The sequence below is a fragment of the Spermophilus citellus genome, assembly GCF_964194105.1.
Source record: "Spermophilus citellus genome assembly, chromosome: 16".
Taxonomy (NCBI): domain Eukaryota; kingdom Metazoa; phylum Chordata; class Mammalia; order Rodentia; family Sciuridae; genus Spermophilus; species Spermophilus citellus.
The window spans coordinates 1,663,659-1,687,759 of NC_138196.1; the positions used below are offsets into that span (position 1 = coordinate 1,663,659).

General features: G+C 36.6%; 1 protein-coding gene across 1 annotated transcript in view; it reads left to right on the forward strand.

Annotated features, from left to right (window-relative positions):
* The window catches only part of LOC308635049 (nebulin-related-anchoring protein-like), a gene marked incomplete at its 3' end in the record, with an annotated part of 128,221 nt that overhangs the window by 75,918 nt on the left and 28,202 nt on the right, over positions 1–24,101 (forward strand). Inside the window, 1 exon segment of the mRNA XM_081269314.1 lies at positions 23,986–24,084. Within this exon segment, the coding sequence (XP_081125440.1) occupies positions 23,986–24,084 (99 nt within the window).

Here is a 24,101-nt window from a genome sequence, read left to right on the forward strand (position 1 = left end):
ATGCTACATGCATCTCTTAACCCTGGGCATCTACACTGCAGCTTTGGCTTCCTTCTCACAACTTCATGTATTGCTCTTTCAGAAATAACCCATAGGAATTCTGAGCCTATTACATTCTGTCTGGTACCCTCGTCTTTCTCTTGAAATATTAGTAGAAGCCCCTAGAACTCCCTAACTCTAGCATCCTGCATTCCTGAAGAACCAGTATGACATGGATGATGCCAAGGTCTGCCACCATCTCAAGCTGTAGTCAGGCCATTGTGACCATGGTTTCGGTGACTGCTGAGTACCTGAAAAGCTGACCAGCGTGTCCTCAAGGCATCTTTCCTATTGTCTCTGTGCAAAATACTTAGCTTCTCTTTAGTGACTGTAATCTCTTCAGCAACCACATCTTTCTTGGCCCAAGTTTTACATGTGCTTTTCTAGCCAAACTGCTACTTTTTCAGATCCTTCTCTTCTGCTTTCTTTTCTGATTCCCACAATAAATCTGGCTAAAAGTTTCCAGCAAAACCCTTTCCACCACCTGAATTGTATGCTAAGTTGAAATTTACATCATTTGATTTATGAGTCCATCACCTTTAAATTAAGCCTCACACAAAGTCTCAGGATATGGCCAAAATGTAGACAAGTTCTTTGCCTGGATGTGGCATGAATGGATTCTTGTTCAATTCCCAAAAGAGTCTACAATTTCCTCTAAAGCTTTCTGAGCACTGTCCAATTTCTATTGATATTTTGGTCTTCTAAGCTCAAACCAGATTCACTCATTAAGCTCTGTTTACAGCATTGTAAGCCTTTTCTACTTTGCAGCTCAAAATTTTTACTGAACACCTCCTGAAAACCAGTTCCAAAGGCTTCTGAACCACATGGTCAGAGTAGTCACAGCAAAGACCCACTTCTCAGTACTAATTTTGTGTCACTCTGACCAAAACACTGACAAGAACAACTTAGAAGAAGAAGAGTTTATTTTGGGGTGACAGGTTCAGAGTTTCAGTCCATGGTCATCCAACTCCATTGCTCTGGGACTGAGGTAATGCATAATATCATGGTGGAAGGGTGTGGTGGAGGATAGATGCTCAGTTCATGGAAACTGGAAATTGGAGAACAGAGTGCCAAATCCCAAAGGCTTCCTCCACATCCCCTCTGACTACAGTTACCCCAGGTCTGTAGTTCTTTCAAATTACTAATCCACTAAATGAATTAATACAATGATTAGGTTATAGCTCTCACAATCTGATAGTGAACTTTACAGGGACACCTATATCCAAATCATAACCAGTGACTCTTAGGTTTTATTGTTTTCCTCTCAATAATGTTGTCTTTTTGTTTTGTTTTGATTGATTGATTGATTGATTGATTGATTGATGTCAGAAAGCAACTTACTTGGTGACCAGCTTGATATTTTCAGGATTTGTTTTTAAATTTAATTAGAGTTTGTTTAGGAATTCTTTTATTCTCCAGGGTGGTTAGGCCCCTCTCCTAGTCATGGATTTTCTGTGATCTCTATTGAATATGCAGAGGATGCATAAAGGTCTCTACACTCTGGCTGGTTGTAATTAGAATCTGGCTCTAATGTTGCTGAATAGGTAGTTCCTTGTAGTTACCCTAAGCTTGTGAAGTGCCTCTAGCCATGAACAACTTTATTTCACCAAATACCCAAATATAGTCCTGTTTGGATTTTTGGAGGTTTGTGTATGTGTATTCCCTTTTCTCCCTTACCCAGTCCTGCTATTTCAAACACTTTAACCATTCCAAGCTCTGATTAGTGAGATTTCTGTGCTTTGCTTGGTTTCCTCCTCTTGCCTCTTCCTTTAACAGAAAGTTTTAGTAATCATAAAGCTCATATTTTTGTTTTCCTTCCTTCAGAAATCAGTGCCCATGCTGAGTATTGTCTAGTGTCTGAAAATATTATATGTTTTGTCCAACTTTCTAGCTGTAAATGAGTGATGGCTAATTCAGTATCAGTTGCTTTATATAAGAACAAAAATTAGGGGTTCATTTTCCCAAAATACAATTATTATAATAAAATTTTCTTAACTTGAAGAGATTTTCTTTTGGGTAATATAATTTCTCTATCAATTTTTATGTGTAGCACATGTGCATTTTTCATTTTAAACAAACTTATTCTTTGGAATAAGTTATTTCCATGTAATTTTTGGAATTGATGACATGGTCCATTGATAAAATTAATGCATATTAAATTTAACTGGTCATAGCCTCTGCAATCTACCCTACTAATTTTCTATGGCAATGTTTACCAATGACATAATTATGGCTAAAGACAATGTTATCATTCAGAACTCATCTTATTTAATTTTGAAATTGCTTTTTTTACCATCCTTTCTGAATCATGACTCTCCCCTGATAGTCCTCCTATATAAAATTCTCCTTTGCTAATTTCTTTTCTTCAAATGACAATTTGAGTGTGTTCTCTAGGGCTCTAATATTGGGTCTTTTTCTCTTAACATGCTTTCTCTGAGCAAGTTCATTACTTTCTGGGTTTCCACAAGCACCTATGATGATGACTTCCAAACATGACAAACAAATCATTTCGTTCAGCTCAAGCCTCTCTTTTCTGGGCTTGAGACTTATATTTCTCAACTTCTATCCATGCAATGTCTCAGACATTTTGCATGTCCAAAACTTACATTATCCTCCACAAGCATACCTTACCTTCTGCATTGCTCATTTTAAAAATTTATCAAGCTGTTCATGTGAAAAAGTCAGGAGTAAGCCTAGACTTATATATTTATTTCAAATTGAGTGTCTAATAGTAAGTCCTGTACATTATCTTCCTACATCTTGGGTTCAGGTATGGTTGATGTTCTTCTTATCTTTTCATGGCAATGGTACTGTAATGCATACATGTCTATGGTGATACCCTTCACATTGCTGCCATTGTAAATATTTAAGGAAATCTGTTAACACATGATACCTTTTCAAATTGATCAATTTTCCTCTTTATCTCTAGGTAAGGGACAAAATCCATATTCCAAAGTTTAACAAAGCTGTCTGTATCCATCTCCCATCTATGTTAGTTGTGAACCTCTTCCTATATTGCAGAGAACCAAAGTAATCATCATAAATGGCAAATTGCTGAAATTTTCTTAACAACCTCTAGTTTTCTCCATCCTACCCATCTCCCATTCCCAATGACTGTGCACAGAACCATGTCAAGTGAATAAATAAGTTTTAAAAAAATGAATTTTCAGAATAGGCAGTTAAAGCTAAAACTTTTCTATTTCATTATTTGTGAATATAATCATTCTAAGATTCTTATATTTTGTTTGGATTTTAATAGTGGTTCTAATTTCTTAGTCCCAATTTGGCCAATGAAAATGTTTTGGCAATTCAAACAAGCTGAGAAAGAATATGTCACTTGCCATGAACATTATGCTATAGTATTTAATTGGTTTTAGAATAAAGAACCCAATGGAATGAGACTTCTTTCTCATATATTGCTTCTTTTGCTCTTTATATTATATAAAGGCTCACACATGTCTATGTATATATGTATCATACAGATATAAATTAAATGTCTATACCATATTTGGATAGATATAGAAATTATATATAGTTACAAATTATCACTTACAAATTATTTTAGATATAAATTATCACTTACAATGATATTTCCTCATGACTAGTTTGTTTACAGTTCTCAGAATCACTTTGGATACCTTAATTTATATTATTTTAGAATTAGAGAAAAGTAGAACTTGCACTGATTGAACAAGTACTTGGTTAGCAACCAAACTGGTCTTATATAACTTAATTCTAAACAGTTTGGCAGAGAATGTGATTAAAGGTTATAAAAGAACATGCGAAACACATTTCCATTCTTTATTTCATCTTTCTTTTATATGTAGGCACACTTTTCCCTTGCTTAGAAATGCTTTTAGAATAAATATCTGGCACTATTCAATATGAAGTTCAAAACCTTCATTTCAGAAGCTGTAACATTCTGGAAGAAAAGTTCCTTTAGTAAAACAGTTATTTTTTAATTAGAAGTTTCCCTCCTACTGATCCACAGATTAAATGTACAGAAAATTCTAAAATACCAAAATGTGTAGGAGACAGATAATACTAAGGAATATTAGTATTCATCATCAGAGGCAAATAAAAGGAAACTAATTACAAATAGACAGTTCAATTGCTTAATCAGTTCTTCCTGGGAGCATATTGGCTATTCTAAGATCAAATGTGAAAAGAAATCTACTCTCATGGGTCTGTTGAGCCATCTGGAGAATCACTGATATGCTCCCACCACACTGGTAAATTATAATTAAAACTGGTTCTATAAATATAATGAGAGACAGAAAATAAGGGGGAGAGAGAAAGAGAAACAGGAAAACACTCACCTCCCTTTAGTTATATAAGAAGGATCTTTGAGCATTTGGTTCTGGTCTGCAGTTGGATGAAGGAAAGAAAAAGAAATTAAGAGATTCTGACATGGAGATCATTCCACCACATTAGCTTAACTGTACATTTAATGTGAAATGATGATTGTTGCTAAGCTATGACACTCATTAATATGGGCTGCAGGAAGGAACTGGTAAAATTGTTAGGGACTTTTAGGACACAGCCAGTGAACTTGGAAGGAAAGCGGGGAAAGAGAACAGAGTATCATTCTCCTTCCCATTAAACCGTGTTGACTTTTTCAAAAGCACACATGCAATAACAGCACAGCACTTTCTGAAATGAATAAAAAGACAAGATAGACTAGCTCAGTCCTTGATGAGCCATGAAATTCTTTATTAAAAATGAATTAAAGTCACGGTGGTAAGTCAGATTCTCTGTAGCAGTATTTTGTTTCACAGATAGGACTTCACATTCCCAATTACTAGATTCCTGCAGGTGGGATAGTGTTTTCAAAATACTCACTTCAAGAAAAAGAAAATGTGAAATAAAAAAAGGGAGGCTATAACCTTGAAAAGAATCACTGTGATAAGCTTATGTATCCAACCAACCACACGTGATCCTCCCCTGGCTTCATCTTTCAAAACAGACTTCCTGTTCAGATGTCTTGTTGGGATAGAACCTCTAGTATAGAGAATAAGTCATGCTATCTTATTAATCATGCATCCAGTAAATTTTCATGATAAACACAGCAGTTGCAAATTCTTTGCTTTTAGAAGAAGATGAGGAAAGAAGAAAAATAAGAAGAAGACTACAAAACTAGTAGAATTTGGTATAATCCTCAAGCTATATAGATATTCATAACTGGTTTTTGGAGAGAACAAAGTCTATTATAATTTAGTACCAGGAATAATATTCATAAATTGACTCTATGTACTAAGCATCTGGGACTAAGTGCTTTGTTTATACTAGTTCCTTCATTTAGGTTGATATTGATGTATATGCTTTACATATGAAAGAACAGATATAGAAAAGAAATGTGGCCAATAAATTTTGTAAGTGGAATTCAAGTTCAGCTGTGCCCACCCTTGTATTCTTGTCTTTATATTGCATTCCCTCTCCTCTCAATCTTGTAGATTCTCTGTAATGAACAATAGTAGTATATTAAATAATCCTAAATGGGATTTTAAAGTCATAGATAAAATACTGAGTTCTAATAGCAAAATGAATACTTTATATTATATTAACAATTTCTATAAAAATATAATTTCACAGTTTCTCAAAACGTTTTTATAAACCTTAGATCATTTGATCTTTACAATATTTCAGTGTGTTGACGGGAGAACCATTATTTTCTCTGTTGCACAGATGAAATAACAGGAATTCAGAGAAATCAAATAATAAATTTTACCTGTGCTTCCAAGACTTGGAAAGTAAGATCTGGGTGTAGGCCTTAAGATTCCCAGTTCCATATGAATTCTAGGGTTCTGAATTGTATAAAAATAGGATATTGGTATAAATTCACTTAAAAATTTGAGTTTTACTATGAATTCCCTAGACTAGTATCTCTAAGGTATTCAGAGCCTACAAGGCCCATTTCTATGTCTAGGTAATACTTTCCTTAAAGCTTAGCAAATCCAGTTTTCATTAAAGCCCATATTTTAGCCTACGTGAGAAGTGTGTTAGTCAGCTTTTTGTCACTGTGACCAAAATACCTGACAAGGACAAACTTAGAGGAGAAAAAAATTGTCTTAGCTCATGATTTCAGAGGATTTAGTCCATGGTCATTCAGCTCCAAGTCAAAAACATCAAAACATGGTGACAGAAGGACTTGGATAGCTACTCAACTCATAGCAGCTAGGCAAGCAAGAGACAGAGACAGAGACAGAGATAGAGATAGATGAATAGAGAGAGATGGAGAAAGAAAGAGAGAGACAGTAAGAGGCCAGGGAGTGATATACTCCTTAAGGCCACACCCCAATAACCCATTTCCTCCTGCTATGCACACCTGCCTACAATTACTACCTCTCAATACTCCATTCAAACTATTATTCCATTACATGAATTAATCTACTAATGAAGTCAGAGCTTTCAAGAGCTAATCATTTTACCTCTGAGCATTGATGCACTGTTTATCTCATGAGCTTTGGGGGACATTACAGGTCCAAATCTTAGGAATAAGTTGTAGTGATAGAAATATTACCAATATTTATTACTGATTGTGAGAACAAATTGGTATAGTCCTAGAAAGTGTCAGTAGAGAGATATGAATGCTTTATCTCCAACAAACCTATGGTCATTCATGGGCAAAATAACAATTACTGCAATATTTCTGAATGCCTTTTTCTACAGTTTGGTGAAACCTTAAAGGATGTTTCTCCAACGTGAGTGAATGATAGCACAAGAGAGTAGAATCTACTTTAGTTATAGGTATGCACAATATCTTTATTTTATTTTTATGTGGTGCTGAGGATCGAACCCAGTGCCCCACACATGCTAGGCAAATGCTCTACATCTGAGCCACAACCCCAGCCCATAGACTCTACTTTAGAAGGTAAAATGAGCTGCTGAGTATATTGCAGGTACTCCATAGTAAAGAGATGTTGACTACAGTATAAATAGATGATACAATGTCTGATTCACTGACATCAATTCCTATACCATTGTTAGGATTTTTCTATTTCCTAATGAAAAATTTACTATATTTTAAGCTTATCACGAGTCAGTATATTTATAAAACTGTGTGCATGCATATGTGCAGAGTATGCCAGTGCATAAAAGAAAGATATAAATTGTTCATATTATTGTGAGAATATTAATTATATGTAAAATTTTGGGAGGCAAAAGTTGAAAATGAACTACCAAAACATATGACAACCTAATAACTTGAGAAAAGATTACCTGAACATTTTTTATTAAATAAATTAAAAGGGGAGACTGGATAATAAACAAGCATGAAATTTTATAAAGTGGTATCACAACAGTTTTCTCTTCTTCTAACCCAGCACTGCTAATTAATAAGACCCAGTCTCCCAGTAACATCAACTAACAAATGTGAAGTGGGTTGGTGATGGGATAGAATAGGTCACTCAGACAATTCTGATGTATTTCTCCTTCTGGACTCTTCTTGCTGAGAATGACTTGTCTGTACGTCACGGTACTCAAAATTATAGATGCCTGCTGGAAAATTTTGCCTCATTAAGTTCTGGCCTGTGATAAGCTGCCATAATTTTATAAAAAATAAAGAAGTTAGTTATTTGGCATGCATTTCGAAATACTTAAGTACTTCATGTGCATAAATTCCACTTGTATTTTTATTGAAATTGACACAAAGTGCATGCAGATTTAAAACTAATCCGGAACTGAGTTTTCCAACTTTGAAGAAGTAACTGAACCTGTTTGATTCTCAGTGTCTAGTAAAATGGGATCAGTCCACATCTCAAATAGTTGTCAAGAACATTCAATGAAAGAGTTCTTGGTATGATAGCTGGCAAATAATGCTTGGGCAATAAAATGCTTAATAAAGCGTTTGTTCTTTCCCTCATCTTGGGTAGCCACAATTACACTTAAGTAATGATTCACATGTATGATATATCAAGGTCATTGGACTGTCATGTGCAACTAATTAAAACAAACAGAAAAAGGAACATAAAAAAAGTAATCTTTCCTAAGCTGATGGTCTCAGTTGTTATGTTTCTGCAGTTTGTTTTCCTTTAAACATTTGAACTGGGGCTGGGAATTCCACTAGGACCACAGCTCCAGTATGGCACTCTAGTGGAACAAGAGCCTACTAGGGAACATATATTCACTGGAGCTAGACACGGATTACACACAGTCACTGTGAAGTTCACCATCAGACATTTCTTTCATATGTTCCTAAACGTTGCCTTTACTATTCTTACTCTTCTTACATATTCCATCTGACAATAAACATACTCTCACTCCAACACTTTTATCTGACATTAGATCTTGTTTGTGTGTTTGTGTGTGTGTATGATAAATAGGTTATTCTGAATATTTTAGTCTTAATCATTGTTTTATGCATAGACACTTGGGATATGATGAGTACTTGTGAAAAACCAAATTAGCCCTTTCACCTGTGGGAAAGAACAATTTACTTCTTTCTAACCAAATCATTTATTAGAAGGAAATATATGTCAGGGTCACCTTTTTAAAATTTTGTTCAAAATATTTGTTATGACTCAAATATTATCAAATGGAATGTGTTCCTTGTTTCTTCCTTGGAACCCATGTCTACTATCCAATTTTCAGATAACAAATTGTGGAAACCACATCTATCATTTAGTTATCAAATAACAAATTATGGTGTAATGGTTTCTGTTGGATTTCTCTTTAACCCCAGAATTCAGCTTTTGTGCTTGATCATCCAACTTTTGATTCCTTCTGTCACTTGAAGTGGCTTGATCAATGGATGTACAACTTAAAGCATGAAAACAAATACATGGATTCTAGTTCATCCCTTGATTTGGGGGGATATAAAGGAGTTCGAGTTGCTCTAAGTCTCATTTTCCCCTCCGGTATAATATGGGTAGTTATTCTCATATAACTTCCTTTATTTAAACTTCTTGCCTGAAAACTTCCATAAAATCCTGAACGCAAGGGTCATTCTCACTGGGACTAAAGATTGTAGAGACTTTCGTAGGTGGGGATTTATGGTAATGGGCCTTTAGATACTGCCTGTGATGCTGTACACTTGACAGCCTTGGGGACATAATGGATTAGGTGGCTTCTCCAATCTGCTCCCATCATTCAAGAAGAGCTCCACAGCCAACCTGAGAACCATTACTATAGCAGTAAGGATCTGTGGCTTCGATTGTTGGCTCTGTATCACTTCAAAAGATATACTAGAGATTGAGTTGTTTAGACTCAATTGAGATTTGATTTTCCCAACTATGGAAGAATAAATAAAATTCTCATTTCTAGAATTTTTATTATAAAAAATAACTACCTCAAGATTATTCTGGGCCCTAAACTAATTAAGGAAGCAACTTCTTACAAGCAATGTGTTAAAAAAAAAAAAAAAAACGAACAACAACAACAACAACAACAACAACAAAAACACTGAACGTATCAGAACCATACTTTGAATCTCTGTATCTCAAAATGACCTCTTTCTCAGGACTTTGATTTGAATCTTTCTCTTTTGTGAGGAAAAACAAAATCCTCATTTTCATTCTGCTTTGTAAGGACTTTCTTTCCCCTTTTCTATGCTTATCAGCATATCACTTTTAAAATCAGCTTAGCAGATTGACTGTGACCTTTTCAATTGAAACCAAACATCTTCCTTTTTATCAAGAGCAGGTTGTGGTTTGGGCATGAAATTACTCAAAGTGATTTATTAATGTTAGCATCTTAACACAGATTCACCCAGACCCACCTCACTGATGATTTTCCTGATAATAAAGAAAAAGGCCATCTCAGAATAGAAATAACAACTTCACATCTGAGCTGAATTTGCCTGTAGAATTTTGATTGGTTCATTCCAAATGACTCACTTTACAGTAAGTCCCAAGTTTGGGGTCAGAAATTTTAGGGTGTGAGTCAGACAGAAGAGAACCTTTATAAAACAGGAGCTAACTGCCTGGCATTCCACTCAGCAGTGCCATGAAAACCCAGGAAGGAATAAACTGGCTTCTGAATAGTCTTTCTGGGAATATCTGTATGTTGCAGAAGGCTCATGCTTCCTGCGGAATCTTCTGTGCTTTCCTGTGAGAGGGCTGTGGAAGCAGGACTTGCTCTGTTCTTATACTTTAATCACTGTGTGACAACGCAGGATGATATTACTGTATCATCCAGCCAGCTGACAAGAAGAGATTAAACATTATTTCAACAGCAATACATTAAACCTCCAAATGAGCCCCAAGAACTGTGGTGACCTCCAATGAACCCTTGCTGTATGACTCAGAAGCAGGATGCAGCCAGGTTGTGGCCAAAATGGATTTTGAGAGGAGGCACATTCTGACTTTTCTGCTTCACTGAATTCACTCTGCTGCGGATCCAGAGCTCCCTGGCACAGAGAGAAAAACTGGCAGAGTCTCAGGCAGCATATTACTAAAAGGATTCAAAGCAAATTTATTTTAAAAAGAAATAAAATGCTGTCCACAGTGATTTAAAATCTTCATGGTCACCAGGGGTACCTTTGGAACACCAAATTTTTTGTTGAGCACCTACTGGGTGCCTTTCTAACAGAATGAAACCCCACAATGAAAGGGCAACCTTGAAGTCTCTTTGGTCCCTTGCTCCTTCCACAAGGCAGATCATTTTTTTAGCTTGAGTTCAAGTCTGCCAATTTGCATTAGCATATCATCTGCCTAGTTACCAAGAAAATGTGCCTGAAGAAAAAAATAGGAGCATGCTCACGGTCATTAGGCTTGCATCATGAGCATGAATCAGCAGTTTTGAGATTGTTAAGGCTGGGGTTGAAGCAGGCTGGGGAGCCGGTAGAGCATGCAGGAAAACTCCAGGCTGCCTGACTGTGCCTTACCACATCCTTTGCATGATATCCACCCTTGCTTAAGGAAGGGGCTGAGGAGGCCCATCACACAAGGACTTCCTATGCCTGTATATCTGCATTTCCTGATTCCTTGAACAAATACTGACCAACTGTGAAGGCAAAATGTGTACTTGACAGTAGTTATACATGAGTCTGTACTTGAAAGAAATGGAAATGAATGCAAAAAAAGTAAAAATTAATTTATTCTGATTTGCTTTGGATATTTTCTTTCACTGTGTTTAAAAGCAGTGCTAATAGTGTGGCTGTTTTATGCCATGCACAATAAATGTATAACAGATGCAAAGACATGATCAACCAAAAGAGTTTGTCTGCCTTCCCTTCATCTTTGTCTTAGAACATTTCTCTATGTGTTGGTCCTACAAAATATGTAGGTGAAGTCATGACTGCATTGTTGAAACATAACATCTTGAAAGCACTTTTCAAACAAGCTCTCACAAAATATTCTTTAATACTTCATGTATCAGGTGGGGAAACTAAAGTCAAATGACTTACCTAAGGTGAGGGGAGTTACTTGATGATAGAGCCAGGCCTTGAACTCACATCTCCTTATTTTTCAGAGCTTCCTACTCTAGCACAGTTAACAAGGCTACTTACTAGTCCAAAGCTCTGCCACTTGGCATCCCTTTGGGCTAAGGCACTGGGCTGCAGTGTCGCCTTTACAGGGAATCTGAGATGAGGGGCAAAATGATTAGTTGACCCCATTATCAGTCATAAACTTGCAGAAAGTTTTGTTTTATTGTATTGCTTTCGAAGTAGTCAAGAATTTTGGAAGAAGCACCTGTAGGAAACAAGTAAAGCCAGAGCAGAGATGGAGTGGGAGTGAAGGGGTGGCACCAGACACATGGATATAGGACCCCTGGATGATCCCAGAGGGACAACTGGGGAAAGAGACAGGCAACACTTGAGGCAGATGACATTTTCTTTTTCCTTCTTCCCATGCCATCCTCTCCCTAATCTGTATGGATTGTCATGTTTTGTGGCTCTCCCACCTGATGGGATTATTTGGATGGGATTATTTGAGGAATGCTCCCCTGGATGATATACTTTTGACATTCTAAATGCATTGAATGTGGACTTCTTTTTGCACTGGGGTCCCCTGAAAGAATGGGAGCTTTTCAACCTTTTCAAAGCAGGTGGTCTTATTTTGAGTGTCCTCTAAGATAAAAACAAACTTATCAATCTGTATGTTGAAATATAACTTTATTTCTTTTTCCTTTTAGAAAAAAATATTAAAAGTTTTGTACACCTTAAGGGACTGGGGTTGTGGCTCAGAAGTAGAGCACACGCCTAGCATGTGTGAGGCACTGGGTTTAATCCTCCGCACCACATGATAATAAAATAAAGATATTGTGTCTACCTATAACTAAAAAATAAATTAAAGAAATTGTACACTTCAAAAGAAATTAGCAGAATATTTCCCAATATAGCACAGCCCAATTGGGAGACCAAACATCTTATGAGCAAAGAGAGAAATAAAACATTGTGAACCTAAACCACATATGCCTTTATCTTGGCTTTTAGCAGCCAACTTTATAAAATGTGATAAATCATTGAAATTTTTTTAAAAGATGGGAAAATGTAAGTTAATGTCATTCAAAGGGGAGGGGGAACATTGTTATAATTTGTGTGCAATTTTTAAGTGATTCATAAATTAGACATTTAAACAGAAATATTTAAACCAAAATATTCATCTAGGTACTTTTTGGTTTTTGTCAAAAAGAATTTAATAGGACCTGTAACTGCTTTTGCTGAAATCCAGTTTAAATTTTTAGAAATAGGGTGCCACACTGCAGGCTTTATCATCATAATTGGCAGATATTTGGGGACCAACTATTGTGGCATCATTTTATTGAAATCTCTTTGTAAGCACACATATGCGCCAGATGTGCTGGTTGGGGCAGAAGTATGGAACCAGATTGTGCCTTTGCTTCCATTAGAACTCCTCTTTCTCTCTAGCTGTGAAAGTATGGACATATCCACTACTTTCAATGGATCTCAAGCAAGAGCAAGGTCTACCTGAACATAGTTGTATGTCTCAAGCAATGACTAGGTTTCTGCTCTGGAAAGTTTGCTGTCCTCCTCTACAAAGTAAAACTATTAGTTTAAGCTGATATTCTATGGTTAGAGTGAGGTTAGAATGTCACCATGACTGTGAAAGCCCTTTATAAATGTAGAATGTTGTGCAAATTGCTGCTACTATTTCTAAGAGGTCATGGTGACATTGGCGGTTCAAATATGAAAGCATTCCCAGAATTAAAATGTATTTAAACATATTTAATAAGTGTATGTGATTTTTGCATTAGCACCTGTGTAACTATAATAAATTTTTTCGTTTGTTTTGTGGTAAATATAAAATTAGAAAATCTGGGCTATCGTCTATACTTTCTTTAACCAATTGGCTTTGTAAACCTATGTAAGTCATTAAACCTTTCCAAGACTTACTTTTTCCTTTATGAAACATAGAATTTGGATTGGGGCACATTTTAAAATCATGATACTAAAAGAAGTATAGTGAGATAGCCTTCTATAAAGGTTGCTGATATAATAGTTTAAGATAGGGTAATAATCAGGAGAAAATAATTCAAGTTCTCAAAATCATAGTTTCTGCTACATTTGGATATGGTTGTTCCTCAGGAGCTATCTATTTGAGACTTAGTCCTTACTATGGCATCTTTAAGAGGTGGAGCTTAATGGGAGGTCCTCAGGTCGCTGTCAACACTGCTCTAAGAATGGAGTAAAGCAGTTCTCTGTGGGACCCTGGCTATTCTTATGAAAGCATTGTTATAAAAGCCTGAACTTGTCTCCACACAGCTTTTCTCTGACTTCCTGATTAGTGATATGATTTTTTTCTCCTACATGAACTCCTACCATTGCAGCCATTGAGGGCAGGTGTCCATGCCAGAGTCTGCACCATGCTGTTTGGACTTCTGGCCTCCAAAACTGAAAGCCATGTGAATTCCTTTTCTTTATTAAGTTAACCTGACTCAGACATTTGTTATAGCAACAGAAAAATAATGGACTAATACAATTTCCACATAAGAAATATGACTGTTCCTCCTGAAGGAACAGAAAAAGGAGAAGAGGGGCTTGGCACTCCGCTGAGCAATCCGTAAGAAGGACACATGTTTTGTGTGAGAAGACACATGTATTTATGCAGAAAGCACTTTGCACACGTGAGCAATGATTATCTTGGTGAAGGAGAGGTGATCTAGAAAGTATCTATGAGAAGCAAGTTAGCTTTTGAGAAGGGATGGAACCTTCAATCAGGAAACAGTGGAGATAGAATTTGTATGTTAAAATGGAAAGTTGTGTTCTAAGCACTAAGTATCAATAATGATATCAGCCTCTTTTCTTGAAACTTTGTTGACTGAATTTGGCATCTCCCCTTAGAGAAATATCTTATCTCCTGTTTCTCAGTTATAGCTGAACATGAGTGTGGAGTTAGAGGTGGAAACAGTAGGGAGACGATGAGTCAGCACACAGTGGCATGGAGACATAGGAAGAACACAGAATAATAATCCAGATTCAGATAGATATGGAGACTCTGCCTTCCAAACACAGTTGGAAGGATCTCCGATGGATTCATCCTGTATAACTAAGGAAGCTGTCCAAACAACTCCAGGCCCATCTTTATCTTCACTTCCAAAATAATTGAGAAAACACAAGATCTTATTCTGTGTTAGCGAAGTCTATGCTTTTGATTTTAGCTTTTCAATGGAGGGAGGAATAACAGTGGACAGGAAAAAAAAAGTCCTAAATCATTTAGGAAGAGGGAAGCAGCACTAGAAATAGTCTTTGTGGAAAGAATATAATATTGAAAGTAAGCAAGAAGATAAATTTTATTGCAAGAGTAATGAGGAACAAATCAATACAAGGTAAAGTAGGTGCCAAATCAGAGGAAAGAGTAGAGACAGAAACATTTTTTGGACTTGTCAAAACAACTCATTATTGTACAGTCCAAGCCAAGATCTTCAGAATCAGTACACTTATTTATACTTGTTCCTCAGACCACTGTAACTATTTAGTTTCGGCATCCACTTCTCCTGACAGATAGGCATTACTGACTTGATATTCTGGATTCTGTGTCAGCCACTACACTTGGCCACTCAAATGTTTTACTTGGATCATGGCCCTGGCACAGGTTTATCTTCAAGTTCATTCTAAAGCCCTATATTATAGTGGTTTGATTGTCATTTAGTGGATTTAAATCATCCTGAGAAATAACTTGCCTACTTGCCTTCTGTTGAGTGGCTTTAGAATCCATTTGCTCATGCCTCCAGTCATCAGGAGTGTCACCCAGACATTTCGGGAGAGGTGAATTGACAGCCAACTACCTTTCTTACAGGATCACCTGTGATATGACACAAAACATAACCAGGACTTAGAAATTCTATCTTTTGCCAGGCATGGTGGTGCATGCCTATAATCCCAGCAGCTCAGGAGGCTGATGCAGGAGGATCATGAGTTCAAAACCAGTCTCAGCAACTTAAGGAGGCCCTAAGCATCTTGGGGAGACCCTGTCTCAAAAAAAATTAAGACTAGGGGGCTGGGGGTGTGGCTCAGTGGTAGAGAGCTTGCCTAGCATGCATGACGCACTGGGTTTGATCCTCAGCACCACATAAATATAAAATAGAGATATTATGTCCACCTAAAACTAAAAAATAAATATTAAAAATAAAGCAGACTGGGGATGTGGTTCAGTGGCTAAGTGCCCCTGGGTTCAATACCTGTTTTGTTTTGTTTTTTTGTTTGTTTTTAAGAAAAAAGAAAGAGACATTTTATCTTTTGAATTTCTACCTCTGATTATTCCATGAAAAGAAAATGTCTAACAATATCTTGAGGACTTGAAGGTGTAAAGCCCGACTGGGGTCCTTAAGAAATCATCAAAGTGCTTCTTCTTCCATTTTGCAATTGAGAGAACCCTGGATAGAATAGTTGCTACTCATCCTCCAAGGTCACACTTAAGCTATGGGAGGGGGGGGCAGAATAAAACTTGTGTCTTCTGATTTCCAGAATTGTCCTGTTTCTTTCTCTCAGTATTGCCTCATCTAAATATTAAAATACTATGGAATATGCTGTGCAGATTCTATTATAATTGAGCATATTTTTCTATAAGTAACTTTTTGTTATGTTCTGCTCAAATTTGGTTAAAACTTTATTTTCTAGCATTGACTTTGGAGATTTTTCCAAACACTCAGAGACACCATGTACAAACACACAACATGCAGCATACTTCATGTCAAACGTACTTGCTGCCAGAATGATCAAGACAGAAAAGAGAATTTCACATAAAGGCAGACATAGGAACAAATCTCCAACTTGCTTTATTTGAGAAGTACACTGAAGATAAGTGGATGATGTTCCTCTGAACAAGTGTAAATGGATAAGGTATTCCATCATCAGACTGCCTTGTGATTTAGCAGGTCTGCATCCAAAGATATCTCTAAATGCACATAAATGACTCAGGCTCTGTAAGCCAGAGAGAATGACAGGATGGCAAGAGACCAGTCAATATCTCAGATAGTTGGTGCCAAGAGGATGGAATTAAAAATTGAAAGATGCAATCTATAGCCAGATCTGGGTTTAGAACATTAGTAAGGAAATAAATACTGAAATTTCAGAGCACGTATATCCAAGAGGAAGCCATCTTGGTGGAAATGGTGTCATAAAGGATAAATGACGAAAGTCACTTTTTAACAATTGTTATTGGTGTCACCAAAATTTCATTGCAGATTGTCCTGAGGGTTTTAAATCGTGCAACTAAATAAGTCCTTTTTTGCATAGACTGAAGTTACTTGTGCTTAATCAAAGGAATCTGCAGGAAACCAGGTTTTCTAAATATCCTCAGCTTACTAAAATACATTGATATAAAAATAATAAATTTAGTCCTCAGAATTCCAAATTTCAGGGGCTGGGGTTGTGGCTCAGTAAGCACTTGCCTAGCATGCATGAGGCACTGGGCTCAATCCCCAACACCACATGAAAAAAAAATAAAAATAAACAAATAAATAAAGGTATTGTGTCCATCTACAACTAATTTTTTTTAAAAAAAATAAATAAGTAAAATAAAGTAAAAATGGCTGCAAATTCTTTTAAAAAAGAATTTCAAACTTGATAAAGAGGTTTATAATTTTATCCTATTTATGAGATAAATTTTATTTCCCCTTATGTGTTGAAGGGCTTTCTAATCCTTAGGATCTAGGATGCAGGATCTTCCAAGAAAATAGTACAGTTTAAGAAACATTTTTAAAAATTTTGTCACCAGTCTATTCCCTACAGACATAAAAAAATATAGGTGAGTGAAGTTACTGTATTATAATAAGCAGTAAATGCTATATTTGTAACATAAGTGATTGGTTTCAGCTGTATTTCAAAGTTTATCTCTAAGTAATATTTTCTCTAGGGAGGCTCAGTAGCTGAATATCCCAACACTATTGATGTTTTTCAGAAACTTAAATGAAGTATTTTGTTACTCTCCAAATGATTGGGTTTATTGTTTGTTGATTGTCTAGTTACATGTAATAAAATCAGAATAGTTTTCCTTGGCCTCCAAAGAAAGGACATTCAGTATCTATAATTCCAGGGAAGACTACGGCAATGGGACATACCTCATGACTGTCTATTGCTCTTAGCACCACTGAGTTCTGCCAACAAAAATGTCACACATTTCTCTAGCCAGGTAAAAGTGGACTCTGCTTTCTCAAGGACTTACAGATGTCCCCAAACTCCACTCTTCCTTCTCAAATGTAAGCAGGAGAATCATCTTTGAAGAGGTGAGAAACTTTAATACTTCATTTCTCTCTTTGTCTAAGAATTCATTTCAGGAGGTGAAGAGGTGGTATTAATATTTGTGTTTTATTCATTCCTTTTGAGTCTGAGTCTCTGTGTGAAGGGCCAACTGTTGAGGGGATGAAAGAATCTATTCGAGCTTGATTTACTGAACTAGAATATGATTCCTGATACAAACCAAGATAGAAGGGAGCATTTCTGATTTCTACGTGGAAAATAAATCTGCTTGAACAGAAATTTGAATACTCCATTTACTTTGATGGACCAAAGATGTTCAATTTCCCCTTTTACAATGTCATGGACATTTGTCCTCCACTCAAAAGCATGTTGAATGAATGAGAGGTAGATGTTAAAAAACAAAACAAAACACGTTTTTGCATCACCTTTATTGTCTGACTAAGGAAAGTTACCTCATGTTTGTCTGCATTCAGTTAATCTTTCAACATGAGATTTCATCCAAAAGAAGTTGTGATTTTAGCTAAGGTTATCAACAGAGCCTGGACTTTAGAAGATGTCACTTTGGTTTGTAAAACAAAAAGAAAATAACCTGTTTATGTGTTTAATTCCATTTTCACAATGTATATCTTTTTAATGATTTTTAAGCAGAAATAGGAGACTCTGTAATGTAATGTTAAAAAATGTATAACTATTCTTTGCCAAGGGAAATGAAATTGCAAGAGAAAGTAGACAGGGAATGTCATGGGGCAGAAAAGAAGGGTATAAAGGTGAACATACTTCAGGGTGGCATCTTTATATCTCCATAAGTGCTTCATTCACCAACCTACCTTAAATAACTACACATCTAAGGCAAATGTAAATTTAGTATGTAAATACAGCTTGAAAACAATCCCAACTTCTCTTTAAAGCATAGAGCTGCCCTTAAGCCCACACTGTGTAGAGATTCTGGAAGTTACCATCTTCCAATTCAATAGAGCTTAATAAGAATAGCAAAATCTCTAAAGAAATTTTATTCCTGCTCATAATAACTCAACTTCCTGATCATCTCTTTTCCTGTGTTGTTACTGTGTTTTGATAAATCTTGAATTCAAGGAAGTTGTACACGGGGAGTATTAGTAATGATCACATGCTGAATAACACTGGTTATAATAATAACACTCACTTATTCACTTACCATATTAAGTGCATTTTTAAGCACTCACTCTAGGCCAAACTCTGTTAAGTACTTTTTGTGCATTATCACACTTGTTTCTCACAGCAACAATTGCTTTTCCCATCTTAATAATTGAGAAAATGGTATCTCAAAAAATACAAATAGACTTGGTGTAAGTTACACAGCAAGTGGCAGAGCTGAGAGGTTAGCTCAAGCTGCCTTATAGGAAAGTTCTAGCATGTAACTGCTAGACAGTAGTGACAAAATGGTAAACAGTATTTGAATGTTCAGAGTCTGTGCACACACATGGTTTGAGGACTGTTGGGAAAATGAATATGAAAATAGCTTGGTTTGTGCAGGGCAGAAACATGTTTATTATGTTTCCTGAGGTGTAGGCTGTTGACAGAAAGTAGGCCCGAGAGAAGAGAGGCACTTGATTTCCAATAAACTATCTGCATTAAATATTCAGCTTTCCTGCTGCTTTGTGTGAGTTCACTACCAGAGGCATGGACAAACTGGCAATGGATCAGGTTAAGCATCAACAAATCTCAACATCTGCCCTACTGAAGGCTGGATACATTATCACCTGGGGAGAGCAAGAAACAGGACCTGGGCCGTGCAGTTTCTGGGGGGCTGTAACTATTACTACCATGTTTAGATTATGATGCCAATCAGACTTGGGTCCATAACTGATAGGAATTGATGTGGGTTAGTTTCATAGAGCTGTTTTATTCTAGCCCCAGTCAAATTCCTGGAAAATGAGAGCTCCCAATATAAACTAAATGCAAAAATGGGTAGTTCATCAACTTCTGTTGTTGCTTATAGGATGGGTGTATATATTTCCCCTATGATATCTAGGGAGCACCAAGGTCCAGGCCTCTGGCTAAGGAAGCAAAAGGAATCAAAGGGAAATTACTAAAGGCTGAGTCTGGCTGAAGGTTTCAGCCATCAGATGTAATACCAAATATAAAGAGAAGGGGCAAGAGCCAAATTCATTTTGCAACTGGAGTTCTCTGGGTGTTCAGCCTCTTTGTAATATACCGTTAATGTGATTAAAATGGAGGCATTTAGAGTTAACTGGTTGTTAGAATAAATTAGGGACATGAAAATTGGCAGGGTTTAGGTTTTGAAGAACTACATTTTGACAGCTCTCCTTGAAATTTAATCACTCCAATATTAAGCTATTTTTTTTTCATGATGTGAAATTTGGCAGTGAACAAAATCAACAGGGCACAGCTATGCAGTAGAGAATTCTACTGCATTTTGGCAGAGTGATAGTGCTAAGAATGCTTCTTTTAAAAGATCTGAGAGAAAGTAACTATTAATCATTTAAGTCATTGCAGTGGGGGTCAAAAAGGTGTGAGCATGTGTGTGCATGCAAATGTGTGTGCATGTGTGTGCATGCAAACATGTGTGCATGTGTGTGCATACACAAAAAATAATTACACATACACAATTCTGAGAGCCAATTTGGTGCAACAGATTTTTGATGCAATCTGTTCCCTTTAAGCACTTTTCCACTATCTCCAAAAATAAGAAGCAAAAAAATTTCAACTAGCAGAAAACACATTTTAAATGTTCATATGATATACATTTATCTCATACATATGTACACAGAGGCACATTCATAGAGAAAAAGCATGTAAAGAGTGAGATTGTGAAAGATGCATGTATATTTATTCCTATCATGCACATGGACACATTGACATTTTGGTTGCCTGAGTAGAAAGTAGACCTGGCTACTTTGGGATCTGGCAGATCTCAGGCAGAATAACTGGGTAACTCAGAGTGAAATCTTTGTAGAAGGTCCATATGAATGTTTCTTTCCAGTAGTATTTTTACCTCAGACTTCTGTTTTTTTTTCTTTTTCCCCTTGGTTTGTCTTTATATTCTTAGACTCCTTAAGTCCCCAAAATGCTACCAAGTAAGGAACTGGTTTATTGGCCCATGAATTAATAAAAATTTCTGAATCAGCTATTTCCCCAAGAACAAATTTCTTCTCCTCAAAACATCCAGACACACACATAAATTCAGGGCAGCACACAGAATGATCAGTTCTTCTGTATCTGTATATGAGTGTCTATGAAATTGGAAACAGCATTCATGTTCAAGTTTTAAAAGACTTCCCTGCAGGTTAGCCAAACAGTAACTTTGGAAAAAAAATATATCAAAGGCCACAAACTGCCTTTTGAATGATGCCCTTGCTAGCCATGAAAATAAGCTCTTTGCCATATGCCTGAGGGCAGAACTAAAAATGAATCAGGCACTGGCCTTAATGGAAATCCAGTTTGGGGACTAGGAGAAATTTAATATGCTATGTCTTTTCTCTGAAATCATGACTATCCTCATGAAGGTTACAGCAAAAACTGTTTAGGGGTGGGAAGTACCATGTGTAAAATATCTGCTGGGGAGAGGTCTTTGATTTACAATATTCCTGAAAATGAAGATTTTATTTCCTATGATATATCAATCTTAGTTTTGTTTCATGATTAGGAAAAAAAGCAAAGTGACCTATGGGTCTGGGAACTAAGTTCTCTAGTTTAGGCCTTGATTCTGTCTTGTTTATGACCTTGGCCAGATCACGTCTCTGATGCAGAATTCTTATCTGTAAAATGAGGGTGAACATAACAGTTCTGTATCATTGTGGTTGAGAAGGACAAAGATATTTAGATGTGAAATTATTTCAAAATCAACAAAGTGCTTCACAGATATGAGCTAAGATGTTGGGGATTAACATAGAGGGAAACTTATGCATGCCAGTCGGACATGCAGAGCTTCTTCCTACCTAGGAAGAAGGAAGGCTCCTGGGAAGGCCAGGGGGAACAGCTGCTGCAGCCTAAGGCATGTGGGAGGAGAGAGCAGTAAGTGCCTTTTCCACCACTGACTCCCAAGTTCCCACTTGGTTTGAGTACTACAAGGTCAATTTGAGTTTAATTTCCTGTCTACAATGTTGATGTCATTGATGCTGAGAAACTTGTAGATCATTTGGTATGCTAGTCTATAGGGTCTGAATTCTTGATCTTTTCACCCTTTTAGAGCTAATGTAATGAAAAAAGAATAAGTCCATAATGATCCAAAACCCTAGTTGATTCTCCAGTTGATTGTAATTGTGAGTCTCTGACCTCTAAATCCATACCAAAATCTGCCACTGGTGGAACATTCTAACTAGAGCACAGGCTGGAATGACTAGTGGGAGAACTTCAAGTGAAGGAGATTTTAATTCAGATTAGAACTCAGTTCAGACTGGACCCCACTAAAGAAGGGAAAGATTGCTACTCTAGGCCTCAGATGCTAACTAGAACAAGATTACTTCCTATGGGAGTGAACTTCATTGCTTTTCCCCAACAAAATTACTGGGATTCCAAATTACTAGCTCAATCACTAACCCCAAAATAGAATTTCTATAAGTAGATCATCTTTCTATAAGTAGATCCATTACATTCTTGTTTATTCTGTTTATGTATTTCTGTGTTTCATTCTTGCCTAACTGGGGGTAGATTTCTAGGCTCAAATGTAACTTGATATTTTCATCCCTTGGCTTGGGGTGAGAGTGAAGAAGCAAAATGGTGATACCCTCCTTGTATCCATCAACATTAGACTCTATGTACTGTCTTTCCCAATGTCCCCAAGGTCCCATGATAATTTTGTCAAAATTTATTGAATGATTAAATTCAATAAATCATTGAATGATTAAACATTGAGCAATCTAGGTAAATTATAAAGCCTAAGCTAAATACCAATGTGTATATATGCATATATATGTGTGTGTGTATATGTGCATGTAGATATGCACATGCATAAATGTGTGTATGTGTATGCATGTAGGTACTTATATACTCTGTAGCCGACTGTGTTAAAATTAAATAAAAGGTAAGAAGTCAATGAGTGCCATCTCGTGGAGAGACCTACCACTACATTTTCCTACTTATCTCCACTTTAAAAAAAAGTTTAATGCTAAACTGATATTCCTTGTAGTAAATATTTTCTTCCTGTCTTTTTGGTTTTCTCATATAAATGACAATAAACGTCCTCTGATTAAGCACTGGCATGGCCCAGTGTGCCAAGGTACACCTTAGGGGATCAGGTGAGTCAATAGAAAACACATTCTCTACTGACTCAGCTCAGGCAAAAGCTCAAAAATTGTGAGAGACATGACAATAGACTTAAGGCATCACAGTGTTTTAATGGGGGGCACATTGTCTTGTGACCAGTTGATGTTGCTGTAGTTACCATTTCCTGGAGTATAGGCCCATCATATTGTAAACTCTCTGTCAAGCACAAAAATTCCATTGATCCTAAGACATATAGTTTTACTTTTTCTCAATAAACTAGCATCACGATCAATGAGCCTATCCTCATGTTCAATCATAGTAGCAACAGTAATAAACTATTGGATCATTTGTATGAGATGCTAATGGGCAAAAGCCTACTTATTATGAGAAAGTGAGCTTACTTATTTCTAGCGCCCCCATGATTGGAGTATAGGTTCACATTATAGGTGAGAGGTGAAAGTCTAAGGGAAAAATAAGGTTTTGCTCAATATTTGTGAACCCAGTTAACAAATAAGAGTTCATCCGTCAGCATAGGGGTATAAAGTATTTTTGTAGTTGTCACACAAAGAGGAATGGAAAAAAGATAGCTTTGCCAGAGTTTTTGATAATAAATAAAAATGACATTATGGTAGGAGGAGCTAACATGTATCCTTGCATCCATTCATTCAACAAATATGGAGAGCTAGCTCTGTGTACAGTCCTGGGACTAAGGATGATGGAAGAGAACAAACAGATAAGAATGGACAGAGTTCCCCGATTTCAAAGGATTTGTATTCTACTTGTGAAATACAGAAATTTTAAAAAAAGTAAAATATATTGGCAGTTGTGGGATTATAAAAACTAAGGAGAAAAATCAAGTAGAGAATGGGGAGAAGGCCCCATTGGAGGGGGATAGTGTTGCAATTATACATAAGGTGACAAGGGAAGGTCTCACTGAGACATGAAGTTATGACGTGATGGAGGTTAGAGAGGAAGTCTTGAAAATATGTTGGTCAGAAGCATTCCAGGCAAAAGGAACAATAAAGAGAAAAGCCTGAGGCAGTTCTGTGCCTGTCAGGTCAAGAAACAGATTTCCAGGCAACAGGCATTGGGATAAGTTCTTTTTAAATTTTATTTTGTTTTATCATATACCCTCTCTACAGCACATTGATGTGGAATTTGATATAAATTCCATTTTGCAGAGAAGAAAACCAGCCTACGAGGAGATTGCCCACTGTGCCAAAGCTGGCCAGTGCTGTACGGTACTTGCTATGCAGCC